The 20,463-nt window shown below is 38.5% G+C and overlaps 1 protein-coding gene across 1 annotated transcript; it reads left to right on the forward strand.

Moving 5' to 3' along the window:
• The first annotated feature begins 785 nt into the window (after window positions 1-785).
• On the forward strand, window positions 786-20,047 carry exosc2 (exosome component 2). Its single transcript, XM_028808546.2, has 9 exons — window positions 786-953; window positions 7,955-8,056; window positions 8,771-8,816; window positions 10,623-10,712; window positions 16,115-16,180; window positions 16,757-16,825; window positions 17,003-17,179; window positions 17,846-17,974; window positions 19,683-20,047. The coding sequence occupies exons 1-9, from the start codon at window positions 835-837 to the stop codon at window positions 19,761-19,763; spliced, it is 879 nt and encodes a 292-aa protein (XP_028664379.1). The 5' UTR covers window positions 786-834; the 3' UTR covers window positions 19,764-20,047.
• Window positions 20,048-20,463: the final 416 nt, after the last annotated feature.

Below are 20,463 nucleotides of genomic sequence, written 5' to 3' on the forward strand. Positions count from 1 at the left end.
TGTTTACAGGAAAGCAATGAAGCAATTCAGAGGAACGATGAAGAAATTTTGGGGAACAGATCTTAAAAAATAAGTCAATTAAAATTAATTCAAAATAAGTTAATTAGCAGCAAAAACAGGCCACTAATTAAGAAAAGGGCTAGAATGAAAACCTGCAGCCACTGCGGTCCTCCAGGACTGGAGTTTGAGGCCCCTGCCTTAGATAAACAGCCAAAAAGTTATTGTAAATGCTAATTATAAGAAAACGAGTCCAATGTAAAGGGTTTGCACCTAATTTACAACAGACAACATATTAGAACGTTTCTTTTATTTTTACCCAACGACATTTTTCAGTGTACAAAAAAAGCTCTTTATTGTATCTCGGATATATTAAATACTGGACTGTAAATGTGAATTCAATTAAACAAGTTGTTTTGATTTAAATTATATTAATAAAATCGAGGAAATATATAAAATGAGAAAAAAGTGAACGAGTTCGGTTATAATATAATGGGAATATCAAGAAAGAAATGGGAACTTACAATTTGGATGACAAGGAGGTAAATGAAACATACATTAATCTAAATCAGGAGCTGAAACCGTATAATATTACCACGACTGGTATTAGCAAAGCAAAGCAACTGGTCCAATGTCCTCTTACGTGCTGATGAAACATTTAGTTTAAATTAAAATGCACTAAACGTCAGAGCGAGATGAGCTCAAAGATTATCTTCAATGCCCCACGGGCACATAAGGCGAGAAAGACAATCGCAGAAAGTGACGAGCGCGCCGACCACGTGTCATCACCAGGCGCCGCCCTACGTCATCAATCGCGCCGAAATTCTCAAGCTAAGCATGGCGGCTGATCTGCGTCTTCCCGCTCCTCGGAAGCGTTCCACCGATTTACCGAAGGAGCAAGGCAAGCATCTCGTGGCTCCGGGTGATGTTATTACTACGGACTCTGGCTTCATGAGGTACATAGCCTCTTTCTTTCTTTGGGAGGTTAATGTGCATCACGTGTTTCCTTTCTACGAGTTATGTTTTGCAGCTGAAACCGTGAGAGATGCTTAAGGTACGATAGTATGAATGACGATCGGAAGCTTCGGCGAATTTATGAGACTAGGCACTTGGATAATCTGTAAATGTACCGGGGCTGTCTGAGTGAAGGCGATTTCCCGATTAATCAAAGAATTCTAACTTTGTTTTAAAGCCAAGCTGAAACATTTCGTGTAACTTGTTTTTTTTTACCCTACTTTACAACTGCCCTTTACCTTATTCGCGGTCTTTGCTGCGAGGTATCTATCTCTTTCCCATTTCGTTTTGGCCATATCTTTATTAAAGCCAGTCTTAGGGTTGCCACTTTTCCAAACAAAAATGAGGAATGCTCTAAACGACAGGTGGGGGAGCGGGGATATGGGGGACACTACTGGTTTGGATTTGTGGAGGGTGGTGCGTGAAATGGAGGTTTGGGGGTGTTAATTTGATCAATCCTCCCAAACCCCCGTTGTGTTTTCCAAAAGTATGGATAATGCAAAATGTATTAAATGCAAAATGTATTAACTGCAGTCATTGACATGTTTCATTGCAACAAAAGTATTGGTGCAACAGTATCACAACTGCAAGCAAACAATGTTTAAAATGCATTGACTGTTTTCATTGACCACACCGTCTCAGCAACATCTGTGTTTATTTTATTTTTTTTCAGTTTATAATTTAATCTGGTTCTGGCATTCAGAATCTTTTAGTCAGTGAAAGTTTTGAGGCTTAATTTCAGAGCACAATCTAGACTACTATAGCTTAGATTGTGCTTCACTGTGTGGTAACTACGTGCCATCTCAGCTGCTGTCACCAATAATAAAGATAACCATAAATAGCAGAATACTATTTTATTACTAGAAATGAATATACTGTATCTCCTTTTAGCTATGCTTATTACATGGCCCCTTTGCAAGCCATGAATTAGGGTTTATGTAGTTCTACGTGAAATGAATTTTATGTATTAATCAAAACATCATAGTCAAATGATCTTGTTCAAGATATGAGTGATGCATCATTACGATGTCTGCATGGTAATGATAGAGTGATGCATGAAACATGCGGATTTGTGCAATTTTCTGGGTGCTTCCTCTCATGTTAACAGCCTGCCCCTCTCCAGCAGCATGCTGCTCGGCATCACGTACATTGCCCTGTGCAACAGAAATTTTCTCCATGGTACACTTTACAGTGTCTCTTGTAGTCATCTACTGTTGCAGAGTCAAGCTATGTATAATTGCATTCACATTTGAGGCGATAATACTGTAAACATCTCTGTTTTGCAGGGAGGCCTCAGAGTCACGTTTGAAGCAGAAGCAACACTAGCTGTAACTATACCTGGCTTATTCAATGGGCATCTGAAGTTCAGGGAGAGAGAGCTCATATTGCTTCTTTACTAATCCAACACATGTTTACATGATTTATTAAGGAAAAAAATTGTTGTTGATTTTAGATTACTTTCATACTCTGAGTCATATAAAATACAGGAGGAATACAACATGTCTGTGTAAAATGTAGAATGATTCTGTAAAACAAGGAAAGGGTGGCAACCCTACTCAGGAGGAGGAGGTTGGGAGTAAGTTCTGATTCTACAGCATGTTGCTGCACCCACCACATGACGAACATTCTCAGTCTTCCTTAATATTCTTCTCTACCAAGTCTTTCTTTCATCATCTTCCACCATAACCTTTCACTTAATCTTCTCCCAATGTAGCTACTTTCATGATAGCATTTTAACTGATTCTGGCATATCCAATTCTATACTTTTCATATTCTCGTGCAATTATTAATCTACATAAAAACAATGTTTTAAAACTATTGTTTAGTTTAGATATAAATTTTTGCAAGAAGATACTTTTTTTTTTTTTTTTTTTTTTTTAATGTACAGTATCTAGATTAATTAAACAGATAGTTGTTGGAACCTGCAAAGCATTACTGCCTGTTGCACCCCTGTCTGCTGGTCGTCAGCTGAGAGTCACCCTTGACAGATGTTTCGCTCTTTTAATCTCAGAACATCATAAGTTGGTAGGGTAGTGATCAGAGACTTTTTAGTGCTACTCCCTGCAGCTGGTTTGGTATCCTAAAGAACTTCCTTGGCTCTCCAGTTGGTATCCTTGATCCCCTATCCCTTATCTTTCCTTCATAGCCACAGTCATCAGAAATTTACTTTCTCATCTTTCGCTGCAAGATCTTTCTTTGCCTTTTTTTTTTTTTAGCTGGGATAAGGTCATCCTGCTGTCCTTCAGAAAGCATTTTGTTGAAAAGCCAAAGTAGCCACAGCAGCCAACTTCCACGGTTGTTTCTCTCTAAGCCTGTCCTCTACACTTTACCCCAATCTCGGCTAACCATACTTTCATCTTTCTGTAGGCTTCCTAGGTGCCCTCCTCTCCAGTAACTGTTAGACTGACCAGCAAGCCAACATTCTCAGTTACTGACCACACAATGATGTCTAGGTCTCTTTAAGTTGGTGATGATCACAGCAGAGAAGCTTAATTGCTTGCCTAGGTCTGCTCTTTAGCACAGGTGTTCCCTGCGGCCTGTACTGATTTCCTTTCCTGTCCTGAGAGAGGCTGCTCATTTTCTGTGGCTGGTACTAAGTGGATGTGCTTTTTTTTTGAATGTAGGACTGTTTGTTTAGTTGAGCTCTCCTATGCTCTGTTAGTTCCACTAACTTCCTCAACACCTGGGGTCTGTTCCAGAAAGTGTGATTAGTGTGAAATCCACTTAAAGTAAGTCAGGATTCAGGGAAATCAGGCAAATTCTATTCCAGAAAATTTGGATGTAGCCCAATCTGTGTTTCTGGAGCAGATTAAAACAGAATTACATGATCACTGAGGCCAAAAATGCAGATAGTTTGTTAATCCTGCTTTTTGGAATGAAATCTAGATTTGTCTTCCAGAAAACAGAAGGGCAACCTTTTGCTCTGAGACTATCCTACAAATAGCAGGTTTAATACAATCAATACACAAGTGCATCTCCTTCGCCAAATTCTGCCCAGAGAAATCAAATCAGATGACAATCAAACATTCTGGCATGCCCGGAGATGTACCAGTGTGAATGTTACTGCTTTATATCTGACGCTTTAATACAAGGATAAACCAAAAAGTAAGGGCAATATGAACATTTGGCAGTAACCACGACAGATAGGAACTGTTTGTAGTGGCTTATGGGTAGTTTGAACATGCACAGAGCTCTGCGATTAGACTAGTTGAAGCCAAGGTTAAATGAACATGGACACTCCACTGCAGGATTGCAATATTGTTGTGCAACGCACCATAGTTAGATTTCTTTAGACAGAGGGAACGAAACCTTCTGAAATTCATCATGCCTTGTTTAAGATATCACAACAGAAATGTAAATTTCCTGATAAAGTTTAAAAAAAAAAAAAAAAACAAATTTGTATACCAAACATAAATAAAATGTCTACAGGGGTCCGAGTGATTTCATGAAGACATACAGATGGACAAGCACTTTCCTGTTTTGTGCAAGTGCACCGAAAACATAAGTGACACTTATTTCCATCCTGAAACAGATGGAAGAATCAACCTTTCTAACCGTTTTCCACACTGAAAAATGAAACAATTGAAACATTGTGTCCCTATATTTCTTTTGAGCTTTTCATCAAGTAAATAACATTTAGCTAATTCCATCCATCCATTATCCAACCCGCTATATCCTAACTACAGGGTCACGGGGGGTCTGCTGGAGCCAGTCCCAGCCAACACAGGGTGCAAGGTAGGAAACAAACCCCGGGCAGAGCGCCAGCCCACCACAGGGCACACACACTCCAAGCACACACTAGGGACAATTTAGGGACGCCAATGCACCTAACCTGCATGTCTTTGGACTGTGGGAGGAATCCCACGCAGACATGGGGAGAACATGCCAACTCCACGCAGGGAGGACCCGGGAAGCGAACCCAGGTCGCCTTACTGCGAGGCAGCAGCGCTACCCACTGCGTCACCGTGCCGCCCATTGAGCTAATTTTTCCCCATATATTATAAAGCGTGAGAACTCCTCTATTGGTTAACTTTTCCCATGCAAGTATATTGTTGTATTTGCTTAACAAAAAAATGCCCCAGACAATCTTAAAGTCCTGCGCAAAAGATATAAAGCCACCTCATATCTCCAACACTTGATTTTTCTCTAGAATGTTGAAAGAAGATGGAAAGTCGTTCATCTGCTCAACTCTAAAGAAGTGCACATGTGACGAATAGGGAAATACCACCCCACCCCCATACCAGAGACAAATTTAGAACAAGGTTTTAATTATTGAACACAGAATACCTATGTTGTATGTTCTTTTACGGAAGTCTTTGACATAATTAATACATTACAAATGAGGAAGAAGCGCCACCTGCTGGTCCCTTGATGTTTTACCAAATGAGACTAGGAGTGTCAGACTTGGCTCCTGGGAAGCCGAAATGGCTGCAGGTTTTCATTAAGTTTAGTTTCTTTAAGTTTGTTTAACGGTAATTTATTTTGGTTCTATTCATTATTAAGATTTTGAATCCCTAATTGTTTCTTTTCCTCTTAAGCAGTTTTTAATCAACTGTCAGTTAACAGCATGCTTAAAAAAATAGAGGAGACAATCTGGCAACTAAATAATTCTGCACTATTCAGCATTAATATCTAATTATCAAGGAAGAAAAAAGAACGGAAGTACCAATCTCTCCTGGTCTACAATACATCTGTATGAGTTTCTCAGAAAAGGAAAATCAATCGTTTTTTTTAGAGATTGCTGGTGTGTGTGAAAATGAGTTTTTGAGTAATATTCCATTTAAGCTTTCTGAGTGTCAAGCTACAGAATATAAAATTTACATAATAAATGCTTCATTGTAATACGTAAAATATATTTCAATGTCATTAAGGTTTTCAATTTGATTCCCCCTTTTTATTTAATGTAATCATATTAACCCAAAGTAGGAGTGAATGATATACAGGGTGATCCTTTATACCCATTGAAATTCTTTTATTTGGTATGGATTTCATTAAAAAAGCTTTACCCAACATGATAAAAATTAGTGGAATGCTTGTGAACGTATTTTAAGCATACAGCATAAAACCTAGAAAAGGAAAATGGGAAATGGTAATTTTCTGCCAGTGTTTTAAAGGTAACTTTTTATTGTATGGATTTGCATGTGAACTGTATGTATTGTGAATTGACCCCTTTTGCTGTGCTGCTCAACCTAACTGGTGAGTTGATGCAAAAAGAAAGGTTGGAGAGGAAGAATCTGCATTGTGTGCTGTGTTTGCTTGTTGGCAGCATCACTGAGAAAATTGGCAAAGAAAACTGAACATTTTATTGGTTTGAGAGAAGTGAATACCTGCTATCAAATCTATTTCAGTATCAGAGCGTTAACAAGTGATTCAACTGATAAGGACACCCCCTTTTGTACAATTAATCAATGGTATGTTTATTTGTGTTAAATATACAGTACGTTTCAGTCTTAAAAGTATACACGTTATACAAGTATCTATCAAAATTGTGATATTATATCATAGTAAGGGTTTTTGGTCTTACTGCCCACTCCTAACCCAAAGACAGCAGTGTTTTAATTTTCCGTGTCTTTCTTTTTGTTTTGTGACATTTGTGGTCTTTCTTTTAGAAGGTCTGAACATTGTTTTGCTTATTCCCTGACTTCTGAGACTTGTGAAAGAGTATTTTCTTATAAACAAGATTCCAAGTGTGTGTGACTTTGCCTATGTACTCTTAAATTTAAAATTTAGATGGGTTATTTTTTTTTTCTATTGCACATTTGCCCAGTGAGAGTATGGGTGCATGTTTCTGTGGGCCTGTGATAGACTAGTGCCCTATAGGAGTTTGGTTTCTGAGTTGGACTGGGTGTTTCTGGGATAGGCTCTATACACAGCCCTGCACACAACACCCCAAAATTGATTATTTGGATTTGACAATTTTGTTATGCTACATTAAATACAAGATAAATGTATTCATTCCCTCTTTTTTATGGTAAACAGAAAAATTGTTGACGGGAGTATGACAGAGTGGTTAAAATGAGCCCATTCACCTATGTCTTTGATAACTTGGTGGCAAAAAAATTACAACTTTATAATACAGAATGAAGATACAGTATACATGACCACAGAATCCAAGTGCAATACACAAAAATAAATGTTCCAATATATAAGAGGTGTGCATGTGTAGAAAACTAAGCACTTATTATTACCACCCACTTACCCAACTCTCAAAACATCACTGAGGTCTTCCCCTTCTTACGTTTTTTCTGTATCTTCCTCCATTTCTGAGACCTTTTGTTCACTTGCCTCCCAGTTCAAGGCTCAGAGTGGCACCTGGTGCCTTCACATTCACAATTCTTTACTGCCATAACATACCATTATGCCCAACAGCTCTGGGATGCTAAACAGAAGAGTACTGTCCATCCCAGATTGGAGTAGTTTGCTGCTCTCTGTCAGCTTGGGAGGAATTTCACTGCTCTCTCCATAGTATTGCAGTCTTTCATTTTCCCACTTTCTAACAAACAACATAATGCCACCAGCTTTTTGCCTTGGGTGCCAAATCATGTAGGTGTCATCCCTGGATTCCAATTTTTTTTTAACCTTGGGGTACACCCAGAGAATTCCCCAGTACTCTAACAGTGCCTGCCACCCCCTCTTGATTCCTTCCTACAATTGTTGATGCTGTTGGACTGCTGCTGTCAGGTTTCCCTGCTGTTTTCCAATTCTGCTGTTGGTTTCCACATTTACAGCATGTGTTCATACACAGTCATAAGCTGTATTGCCCATTTATTGTTGCAAAGAGGTTCTTAAAGCTTCTTTTCACTGCTGCAGCAATTTTTTTTTTCCTACTTTGCACTGAATGCTGTGACATATTTCATGTCCATTCTGTACAAGAATAGTCTAATGGTAGCAATTCCAAAAATTAATTTAATGTTAATACTGGTGTTCTCCTGTTTTATTCTAGGGGTCATGGAACATATATGGACGATGAAAAGCTTGTGGCATCTGTTGCTGGAGTGGTGGAGCGTGTGAACAAATTGATTTGCGTCAGACCTCTGAAAACTAGGTTTGGTTGAAATCTTTAGTTATCTAAGTAGCCAAGAACCGTGCTTCATTTTATTTTACCAATAAGCATAATCCATATTTCATTAAATGCACAGACTTTATTTTACACAGTACCAAAGTATATCACTTTATCAGTACAGTACATTTGTTTGGAAATTTCTAGAGCACAGGATCTCTGATACAGAAAATAGCTAATTTTAAATTTGTGCCTTGATTCAGTGGTAAAGATAGAGCATGTAGCATCTCGTGGGTGTAATTGCAGGCCAGTGCAGTTTTGTTTTTCTTGTTGGTTTCTACTGTTTTGAGTAAGGTATATGAATATGACCTGAGACAAAATAAGAGAAGCCCTGGATTGCCTGTCCTGGGTACATTCAAGGTCCCTAAAGAGCTGATTTATCCATAGGCATATTGTGTGAATTAGGGATTTATGCGTTGTGTCTGATCCTACTACCAGCATTCTGAGGTAATGAATCCTGCTGCAAATGCATTTCTGTTTGTGTACATTAGCAGAAGCCATGGGGATGATTCAAATTATTCTTACAAGTCTGTGAGGGTAGGTTTTGGCTGAAGTGAGAAAATTCAGATTGGGGAAAAGGCACTTAAAGTTTATATATGCATTTCACATTAGAGTATTTTTATTTATTTATTTATTTATTTTGCTTTCTGAGGAAATTTTAAAGTATACATTAAAAAAAAACTTTCTTTGTTTCTGAAGGTTCAATGGAGAAGTTGGGGATGTGGTGGTTGGCAGAATAACAGAGGTAGGTGGTTGTTCCTGGGAAACCACATAGACTGCCCTTGTGGGTTATTCCTGGTGGATTGGGTATAGCAGCTATTAGGAAAATCTGATTTGAGGTTGCACATGAGTTTCACCTGTTTAATAATTCATTCAAAAGTAAGGATAGGCCTTGTCAAACAGAAGTGATGGACAGAGAGGGGGTTTGACACCCCCTCAGTTAAGTAATATTGGTAGAATTAATTAGAGGCAAGATTGGAGCAGTGAAATAATAGGAGTCAGATGAGGATGAATAATGGCTTGCTTGATGAGAATTGTAATACAAGAAAGAGATGTCTATGGCTCAGGGCTCAAGTTATCTGAATTGAGTCTGTATGTGCGATGTACAATAAAGCCTGATTCTGCTGTCTGTCCTGAGTCTCCGAGTGCCTTCATTGGGGCTAAGGGTGCCTGTGCTAGTCTGTTTCAACACCATCTGTTCTCAATAACTTCTAAAAATGCACAGTGTATTCCATAATTACTTGCTGCACAACATCCTGAACTTCACCTGCTTAACTAAAGATTGTAAAACTTTGCAGAATGTGTTGAAGGCAACAAAGAATATTACTGGCACAGACTTAGAATGGCAACAAAAATTATTAAAGACCTCAGCCATTCTACAGAGTCACTTTTCTGATTCATCCCTTCTGGCAAACCGTACTGATCCATTTGAACTTGCAGCAAAAGTTTCAGAAGTAGTTTCTGACTACATAAGGTTAATGAACAGTCAATCATTGTAACAGATGTATTTTCTCACATGTACATATTTCACATTATCATGTATAAATATTCTATACATGCTGTTTTACTTTGTGTGTGTTTGAATTTTGTTGGTATTACTGTAATTCTGAAGAAACTTGCAAGTATCCTCTTTAATAAAATCCCTGTGTGCGTCCATTTGTCTGTGTGTGTGTGTCTTCTGGTGAAGTGTGCATGCGCGAGGCACGGTGCAACGCTTCAAAGGCCGCCTGATGCGTCGCACAAGACAGAGAGGGCGGGACCTATAAAATATCGCGCAGCTGATCCAATCTGATTTCGGTAAATGAGTTAAGACCTAAAACATAATGCACGAAAAATCCAATCGGGTACTGAGACGCGGAGACCAGCTTCCCCAAAGAGGCAAGTACAAGTGTTCACTCTGAGGATGTCAGATTTGCGATTAACAAACTTGGCCCGGTAAAGTGTCAAGTGTTTTCCTAAATATAAGAATTTTCATGATATTATAATAGGATGACTTTTAAAAGTAGATTTATTTTCACGCACATAAAATCCATTGCTGGGGAGACGCCATACATACAATAATCAGCTGCACGCCAGCACAGATTAAAATACATGCTGGAGAGACGTATTACTGTGAGAGAAAATTAAAGGCACACAATACAGTGACGCATATTACAGCCACATGCAAGCCAGTATTACTGTAACAGAAAATAGACAGTCCTTTGCCATTTAATATAGACTGTTCCTACTAATGTTTATGCACTACTATTCTAGCGCCCGTTATTGTAACGGGCTTAATGTCTAGTTAAGTATATTGTACTATGTACACGTCGGTGAACTTGAAATGTTTATTTACAAAATGTCAAGGGTTAAAATGTTGAGGTATTTATTATACCTGATTTTAGTTTAAAAACAATTTAAACACTGCAACTTCTAAAATGTGAAAGTTTAAGGTAGGAGTTAGTGTAGCTTCTATGTTTTCATCTATTTTCATCATTAATGAAAATGGTAGAAATCATATTGTTGGGAGTTTTAAAGTCCTTCTGCTTTGTGAAACTTAATATCCTTCCAGGTTCAGCAAAAAAGATGGAAAGTGGAGACAAATTCTCGCTTGGACTCAGTGCTACTGCTATCATCTGTTAATCTTCCAGGTGGAGAGCTAGTGAGTACAGCTTTACTTCTTTGGTCTGTAAGAACAGATATAGTACTTTGTTATTTCAAATTTGATTTAGGCTGTTGCTTCCTCAGTCTGAACGCTCTTGTAGTTTCTCATTGTTGACCAGTTCAGGAGTCAACAGTTAAAATGATCCCTTTACATCACATCACCTGAGGCCTTTTGCGTAAGTGATTCTCAACAATTCTTGGCCAGCGTGGATATGGGACCATTTATCTTTCTGATCTTCCTAAATCATCTTCTTCTTTGGGCTGCTCCCTTTAGGGGTTGCCACAGCAGATCACCTTTTTCCATATCTTCCTGTCCTCTGCTTCTTGCTCCGTTAAACCCACCACCTGCATGTCCTCTCTCACCACATCCATAAACCTCCTCTTAAGCCTTCCTCTTGTCCTCTTAAATGGCAGCTCCATCCTTAACATCCTTTTCCCAATATACCCAGCATCTCTCCTGCATATCCCAAATATTTAAACTCGCCCACCTTCGCCAACTCTACTCCCTACATCTTCACCATTCCACTGACCTCCCTCTCAGTCACACATATGTATTCTTTCTTGTTTCTACTGACCTTCATTCTTCTCCTCTATAGAGCATATCTCCATCTCTCCAGGGTGTCATTGCCCTACTCCTGCCACATTTCACAATGTCATCCAGAAACATCGTAGTCCACAGGGACTCCTGTCTATTCTCGTCTGTCAGCCTGTCCATCACCATTGCAAATAAGAAAGGGCTCAGAGCCGATCCCTGACATAATCCCACCTCTACCTTAAATGCATCCATCACTCCTACTGCAGACCTTACCAATATTACAGTTCCCCTCGTACATATCCTGTACCACTCTCACATACTTCTTACATACTTATGTACCATTCTCTTCTTACATACTTGCATACTCATCTACCACTCCCTACTTCCTCATACAATACCACAACTCCCCTCTGGCACTCTGTCATATGCTTTCTTTAAGTCCACAAAGACACAATGCAACTCCTTCTATCCTTCTCTGTACTTCTTCATTAACATCCTCGGAGCAAACATCACATCTGTGGTGCTCTTTCCCGACATAAAACCATACTGCTGCTCACTAATCATCACCTCCCTTCTCAACCAAGCTTCAACTACTCTTCCCCATAACTTTATGTTGTAGGAAGTTACTTCAGCTCTATGTATCCCCCTTATTCTTAAAAGTCGGTACCAATACACTTCTCCACTCCTTAGGAATCCTCTCACTCTCTAAACAATCTGGTTAAAAACTCCACTGCCATCTCTCCTAAACACCTCTATGCTTCCACAGGTATCTCATTTGATCTGATCTTCAAAAATAAAAAGTTATTTTGTCATTCTGTCTCAATCTTTAGCACTGTGTTTTGTCAAACAGAAAATTGTAACTTAAAATCATGTTTCCAAGAATGATAGAATGTTGTATTATAAGGTGGTAACATAAGGTAAATTCAGCAGCCCCAAATCGTCTTTTCCTAGTATTCACATTAACGCCCAACTCTGCGAAACTTTGATGTGATGCAGCTCGAGTTTGTGACAGATATCACAAAGTCAAACCCCAACCTTTGAAAATGATTATCTGTTTTCTTGCCATACTATTGGGGTGGGGTCCAAGTGCAAGCAAATGAAACTTTGCATGTTGTGCATCAGTCCTTCCAGAATAATGTCTATGTGGGTTACAGGAAAAAGCTCTTAAACCCAAAGTTCTTTTTTTATCTAAAAGTTTATGTATTGTTTTACTAAAATAAAGGACAAATTCAAATCAAAAGGATCTTTTTCACTTGGTATGCATTAACTTTCTATGGGAAATTATTTAATGAAGTTTTTTTTTTATGTATCTTAAAAATATTGTGTCTGTTCTTGCAGTTTAAAATTTTTGTCTATTTGACATTGGTCTAAATATACAAACAAAAGCCTGAAAATTTACTGAATACATCCAAGGCCAGATGCTGTAATTCAGCTGGCGAAACAATGTTAGGATTTTTTTTTTTCCTCTCGGAAATGACTTGTCACTTCAGTGCTGCTGGAGGAAAGGGCCACAGTGACGGCTGATTGCCTGATGTTTTCTCAGCAATAAAGAGAGGTTGCTCCCGTTTGCCCATTCCCACATCCTTCCTCCACCATAGCAACATGCTACCTCGCACTGCTAAGGTGACCATGGCCATGAATCAGCAGTCTTATGTTAAGTTGGTGGAGCCCCCTCCCTATTCCCCGATTTGGCACCCTGTGATTGTTGGTTGTTTTCAAAAATGAAATCATTTCTGCGCATGGAAAGATTTTGAAATTCACAATACGTTCATTTAAGCCAGGGGTCCTCAGTCACAGTCCTGGAGGGATGCAGTGGCTGCAGGTTTTTCTTCTAACCTGGTTGCTAAATTAGAAAGCAATTCTTGCCAATAATTTAATTTCATGGCTTGTTAGTGCTTTAACACTGATATGTCGGGTAATTCTTATATCCTGAATTTTCTTTCCTTTTCTAAGGATATCATCCAAATGATTTGAAGGCTAAAATGGATGAGTAATTCACAATCCTTCACTTTTTCCTCTTCGATTTCCTTCCAAGCTAAATGGAGAAATGCTGGTCTCTTTTGACATTTGCATGTTATTGCTAATTAGGAGCAATTAAAAACCAAGAATATGGCTGTTTAAGACTAAAATAAGCAATAAGGGTTCAATAAGTTGTCTCGAGCGAGACAACTAAAGTGAAACAGAAGTGTTACTTGAGCAATAAGTGCTTCTTATTAAGCAATTGGGTTGGAGCAAAAACCTGCAGCCACTGCGGCCCTCCAGGACTGTGATTGAGGACCCCTGATTTAAGCTGTAAAAAGGGAGTTGGACAAATTGATTGAGGAGGATTTTGTCTCATGCTTTGACCGGTGGATTAAGCATATAAAAATGCATTAATCTTAGTGGTGACTAGATTAAAAAGTCGTGAATAAATGAACTTTCTGGTGTTCTCAAATTATTTTTTGTGGCTCAGGATTTTTTTGAATTCTCCTCATATACTGCAGAATCTTTCAAAAACCAAATGGTTCTCGAAAAAAGATATTAATATGCTGTTTTATAGTGTGTGTGCAATATAGAAAATTGGATTAATACTTGAGAACATTCCTGTTTTGAAAGAGGAAATTTTTGGTAAATTTTAAGTCTTTTGTTTTAACATTTGGATAGGTGCCCAACAGCCCTGTAGACACCATTTTAAGCCACAAGAACCGGCATGGTATTTTTTAAAATTTAAAAAATTAATGTATGCAGTGATTGTGAATAAATAACTTTCACTTGAAAAACATTGAACTTATCTATATATATAAAATCCCTGTGTGCGTCCAGGTGTCCGTGTGTGGGTGTCTTCTGGTGAAGTGCGCATGCGCGGGGCACGGAGCGATGTGCGATATTACTGTCAGAGAAAGTTAGAGGCGTTTTACGGATATACAAACCAGTATTACTGCGAGAGGAAATTAAAGGTACACAATACAGTGATGCATATTACAGCCACATACAAGCCAGTATTACTGTCAGAGGAGATTAAAGGCATATTACCGACGCACACGCCTGTATTACCGCCAGAGAAAATTAAAGGTATATTACGGACGTACAAGCCAGTGGACGTACAAGATGGTATCCTTCAATAAGGGCGCGCACAAAAAGGCGAGCCTCAATTGGGCACAGCGAATAAAGGCGCGCGTAAATAAAGATCTGCACCTTTGTTGCTCTTCACATAGTCCAGAGCTATTTGAACTAAATTATCTACGAACGCCTTTATTCGCCGCGCTCAATTGAGGTCGCCCTTTTGAAGCTCGCCTTTTTGTGCGCGCCCTTATTGAATATAGACAGTACAAGACAGTATTACTGTCACAGAAAATTAAAGACACACAATACACGGCAGCAGCCCACGAAGAACGGTCAGCTCAGCAAGTAAACATCAACAAAAGAAAGGCTGAAAGAAAGAAAAATACGACCAACAAAAAGAATGAGGTCAAAGTCCCTTGCCATTTAATATAGACTGTTCCTACTAATGTTTATGCACTACTGTTCTAGCGCCCCTTATTGTAATGGGCTAAATAACTAATCTTTTAATAGAACTGATTCTCCAGATTATGATTTGGAAGGAGAATATTAGAATTATTAGATGCAAAATTCAAAAATATAGAATACTAAGACCAATAAAATTAAGCAATTAACTTGTAATTGAAAAATATGTATTGGATTTAAACCGTCACAGCAGCATATTTATCAATGGTGTTGCTTCATAGCCCTTGGATCATAAGTTAGAATCCTGTTATGGTCTCAGTTTTTCATCTTAGGGGGCTTCACTTGCCAACCCCCCGAATTCCCATCCCACCTGTGCTATGCGCCAGCCACTTTGCATCTCTGCTGCTTGCATTGTGAAGAGGGGGGCTGAATGCACCCCAAGGAGACACGCTTGCTCCTCCGAAACCCCTCTGAAACGGCGATACAATGGGAAACAAATAGTTTTTTTTTTTTTTTTTTCCCCCTCCGCTTTGGTCGATCAGCTGCTGCCGTGCTGCGTGATCTGCATCTTGCGTGGCACACTTCTGTCATATCCTCTATATCCATATATTCAATCTCTCTTCGCTTTTACCTTTTCATCAATATCGCATTGAATTTTGATTCCGTGTTTGGAATTACATCGTGACTGAGCAACGTATAACTGCCCGTGAGTGAATATCGTTTCTTTCTCTCTACACAAACTGTGTCTGACAATAGCATTCACACAAATGAGAAATGATTGAACCGTGTACGTGGTTATGTGTGCAGGACTTTTCCAAATCTCTTTGCATAAGCTCTTGTCTCGCGGGTCTTCCGGCCCCAAGCGTGGTTACGTCTCTTGGCACGAAAAATCGTCTTGCGGGACACGAAAGTGTCTCATATATATAATACACACACACACTTTTTTTTTCCCCTTCTCCTTCTCTCCAAGTGCTTTCTTCTTACAAACCAAAAGCCTGCATGCTTGATAGTCCATTGCCTTCAAATTGTGTTAGTCCTTTTCGACAAACTGCCTATCTCTTTTAATCCTGTCTTGTGTCCCTACCCTAGCTGTTGAGATAAACTCTTGTATCTCATGACCCTAGGTGTGGTTTAAGCTGGATTAGAAAATAGATTTATTAGTACTAATGAACTTGGGCATAGCAAATAATGTTGTTATATGTATGACTTTTGTTGTATATTCATCCTGTGTTCTTGGGGCTTCTCATTTTTTTTTTTTATGTGAGCATGTATGGTTATGTGCAAAATTACATCTTGTAATGAAGTGGTATTCCATCCAGAATGGGTGTGCTAGTACTCGTATAATATTTGCCGTTTATGTTTTGAAAGAAGTTTTGTCTGATTTTATTTTATTTTTTTTATTTATTTTTGTCTCTTTTCAGAGACGAAGATCTTCTGAAGATGAATTGGCAATGAGGGAATATTTACAAGAGGGAGACCTCATCAGTGTATCCTTTGTGGCCTTGGAAGGTGTTGGGCTAGTTAGTGTTTTTTTTTTTTGTTTTTTTTTTATTAACAATGGTCTTGTTTTCTGGAGTCTCCAACCTCAAATTCCACTACTGACACCCTATGTAACTGTGGGAAAAAATCATTAAGAATGCAACTGTAAACATGTGTTCGGAGTGGTGGCTCGGGATATGCCCTGGCAATCGGAAGGTTGCCGGTTCGAATCCCATAAACGCCAAAAGGTACTCTGCTCTGTTGGGCCCTTCAGCAAGGTTCTTAACCTGCAATTGCTGAGCGCTTTGAGTAATGAGAAAAGCGCTATATAAATGCAAAGAATTATTATTATTAAACCTGGTGTGATTTGGGGACCATGTTTGTTTTAAAAGGACATGGACAAATGGAATTTTTGTGACCAATACTGCTGTTGAATGACTTGAAAGATGTGTGCCAGCTAAATGTTTATATTTAATACAAATAATGTAAAATTATTTAATGTTGCATTCTATTGAAATACATTAAGCAGTAAAGTAAGATGCTTTGAGAATGTAGTACCTATCATCCTTAACAGGGCTTTATAGGCTGAGGTACAATCAGTGTTTGCAGATGGTGCTTTGTCTCTTCACACCCGTAGTCTTAAGTATGGCAAGGTGAGTACACGACTTCTAGTTAGATTTCAGCCAAGTGACATTTTTAAGTAGGTGAACAAAATAAAATTGCTGATATGGGAACCTTGGGTAAAATAGTTATGCAACCCAATGATTTTGTTCCCCCTCTATCTTGACCTTGTTTTAAACTATTTCCTGCTTTCTTTACTTTCTCCATAGCTGGGTCAAGGTGTGCTGGTACAAGTGTCTCCTTCATTGATAAAGCGACGTAAGACTCATTTCCACAACCTCACTTGTGGTGCATCTATCATTCTAGGAAATAATGGTTATGTGTGGATATACCCAACTCCAACAGAGCAAAACGAGGAGGCCGGGGGCTTTGTGACTAATACTGAGGTAACATGTTTTTCTGTTGTGTTCTGAAAATTTTTGCGCTATACTCTGACAGTATTTTTTTACACTTCTTTATTGTAATTTAATTTTGCACCCCTGTTGTGATGCCATGTGAATGTTTATCTGAAGTCATGAGAAAATACAGTCTATACATATTTATTCAAATCGCACAGCCAAAAGAAACATACATGTATTTGTTTGGAATTTGTATTCTTAACAAACAAACACATTCTATAAAAGAAAAGTGTGTATGTATGTGTATTTTGTAACCTATTCATGTATGTGTGTACACCCTCAACCCTCTAAGTGTCACGCTTGTCTTGAACAAGTCTGTTCATCATAATGCATAGTGATTTGATAGCAGGCAAAGCATTTTCTGAGGTTCCCTGCAGAGAGGGGTAAAATCTTTATTTTGTGGATTTCTTTCTTTGTTCCATTTAATTTTCTGTAGTGCATCAGCTCATTCTAATTGAGCTGATTTTTAATATCAAGATGCTGTTAGCCTTTCTTATTTTGATTTGGTTAATTGTATAGTTTTATCATCTCATGATGCATTAGGGGATCCAACTCCTGGTGAACTTGTGACTAAGTGGTATATTAAACAGTAGTAAAATGGAAATCAGTACCATATTTAATTTGCAGTTTTGATTGCCCTTTTATATTTTACAGCCAGTTCCCCTCTCGGACAGGGAAGTAATCTCAAGGTTACGGAACTGCATTCTTGCATTGTCTATGCACAAGATGCTGCTGTATGATACCAGCATTCTGTACTCTTATGAATCTGCATTCCATCATCAGGTATTACTTGTCTTTTTATCTTGAGCTTTCATATCCAGTTTGTTTCAACATGTCACTTCTGAATTCTGATCCTGCAGTCTATAAATTCAGTTAAGATTTAGAAAGGTTCAAGACTTGGTCACCTAAAATGGGAGTGGAGGTACTTTTCTGTTATGAGTCAAGATTGACTACATAAGACCCCTTCTGATTAAGAGGAAATAGAAGTGGTGTGGACATGTTGCCCCTTTGTTACGATGAGTATTGTTGAATCACATGTTTTAAATGTTGGTACCACTGTGGGAATTATATCACTTAGAGGGGCCTAGGGTACATGCAGGAATTCCTCAGGATGAGCTAGAAAATGTTTTTGAGGGTTATTGGCTTGTTGAGCTCTGCATGGAGTTGTTGATAGAAATTGTTATCTTGTCAGTTCCAGTAAGTCTTAGTGGTTCAATTCCGGGAACTTTACATGTAAAGACCACTCTAACCAAAAAAAAAGTATCAAACAGTTTGAATTCCTTTTTTAATAAATGCTGCATTCTGAAGGTTTGAAGGTTGCTGTTAATTTGACTGAAGTGGAACTTTCTGTAAACTAGCAATCTCATTTTACATATCATAGAACTGTTTTTTTTAAAGATGCTCTTTACACATATTGGAATAGACATGTTTGTTAAATTTGTTTAATATTCATATTTGTATAAAACTAGCTGTCCCCCGTAGCTCTGCCCATGTAGTAGTGAAACAGGACAGTGAACAGGGTCCTGCTCGGCTCCCCACTCCTGACGCTACGAGTCCCTCTTCCCGCAGCCTCTGTCTCGGATTAGCACGAATGTGTCGCTCCTGCAAGTGAACTATGAATCTTAGTGTGATGAGAGAAGTTGCAAAATCAACCGCTCTTTTAATGTTCAAGCAAATTATTAAAAAAAAAAAAATCCCGTTAAGAGGTTCTCTCGTTCGCTAGCTAAGAGGATGTAAGATACGCACTGAGGCTGGCGCGTGAGTGAGGAGGGCCCCTCCCTCCCCTCAGCCCACTACGTGTCTTTCAGATTTGCACAAATACTGTAAATCAGTACCACAAGTGAACTATGATACATAGCAAAATGAGAGAAGTCACAAAATCAAACAGAATGTTCAAGAAAATTGTAGAAAAAAATCCGATGTAAATATGTTAAGTAGTTCTCTTGTGAAAAGCAGACAGATGTTAGATTTTATATAGAGAGATGTGTAGTGCAAGTATACATTTATAATAAAGGTGTTTAATTGCATTATCTCTTAGATAAATGTATTATGTCTTTTATATTCTGCTACTTTTGGTTTTTACTCCCCATTTTTGGTTGCCTTTTGGATGTAATGATGGTTATATTTTTACTGAAAGCAAACGTTAGTAAAACTGTGGATGTTCTTGTTACACTGAGAAAGAAAATTGGTTCAATTCAGGAACTGGATCGAAACCCTTATTCCATTGAGAATTTATTTGAATATCCACTTTAAATTCTTGACTAAGTAAATGTAAATACAACACAGCCTTCAGTGGCGAAGATCTAGATCCACCAAAGAGCAGCCATAGTCCACATCTGTGTAAAATCATTGAAGGTTTATTATCAGATGACCATTTTCACCATTCCAGGAGTCAAACCAAAGCAGTTTAACTAGGCATGAGAATCCTGTTCATGCATGCATACCTTTATGGCATTTTCACTTTTAATTTTGCGCTTGTCTGTTCCCACAGATCAAGGACATTCTGAAGCCAGAAATAATGGAGGAGATAATCGAAGAGACAAGACGGCGTATTCTGGAACAGGAGGGTTAGGAGAAAAATAAATGCAACCCCCAGGTCATTCAGTGGGTCGAAATTGGTTGACAGACCATGGTAGTGACTACTGAGAATACTGTGCAAGGACAACAGCTTATGCACTCTCTGCTGAAGAATACACCTTGAACTGGCTCAGGACCAATAGCCACCCACTTGTCACACGGAAGTGGATAAGCTTCTTTCAGAGTTTTGTTTTATAGGCTGCGTGCAACTTTCTGAGTTATGTATAGATCTTGGTTTATTTTTGATTTTGTACAAAGACAAATACTCCACATTCTAAAGATCTTTTGTGTGATTGAAAGTACATCACCATTCAGATTGAAAAGAACGAAGAGGCTGTTTTAGCTAATGAACATCCTTGAAGCCCCTTTGTGAAGTAAGCGTATTATTTGTTTTACAGTATAATGCTGGAAAAAATGCAATTTGAGCGCATACCATAGAATTTAAAAAAAGTGTATAATGAAATGTCCTGTTGCTTTGGCATATCCTCGATCCCTTTTGAGGTCCTTTACAACTCAAATCTTGAAAGACCTTGTGTGTTCCTGGTATTTCAGTAGACATACATAGATGTAAGAGTTACTTTTATCCATAGATTTTTTGATTGCTACTTTATTCAACGGTCTGCACCATCTTAGACTAATAACCTTGACACAGAATTAGACTAAGCGACTGTGTGGGTCAGTATTAAGTACCAAAC

Source organism: Erpetoichthys calabaricus, chromosome 9 (assembly GCF_900747795.2).
Source record: "Erpetoichthys calabaricus chromosome 9, fErpCal1.3, whole genome shotgun sequence".
Lineage (NCBI taxonomy): Eukaryota > Metazoa > Chordata > Cladistia > Polypteriformes > Polypteridae > Erpetoichthys > Erpetoichthys calabaricus.

Excerpts from the sequence above, each read along its gene's own strand:
- exosc2 (XM_028808546.2), top strand. The coding sequence starts at position 835 with ATGGCGGCTGATCTGCGTCTTCCCGCTCCTCGGAAGCGTTCCACCGAT. Across the intron at positions 16,181-16,756 it reads AAGAGGGAGACCTCATCAGT|GCTGAGGTACAATCAGTGTT; the intron begins GTATCCTTTGTG and ends AGGGCTTTATAG. Across the intron at positions 17,975-19,682 it reads AATCTGCATTCCATCATCAG|ATCAAGGACATTCTGAAGCC; the intron begins GTATTACTTGTC and ends CTGTTCCCACAG.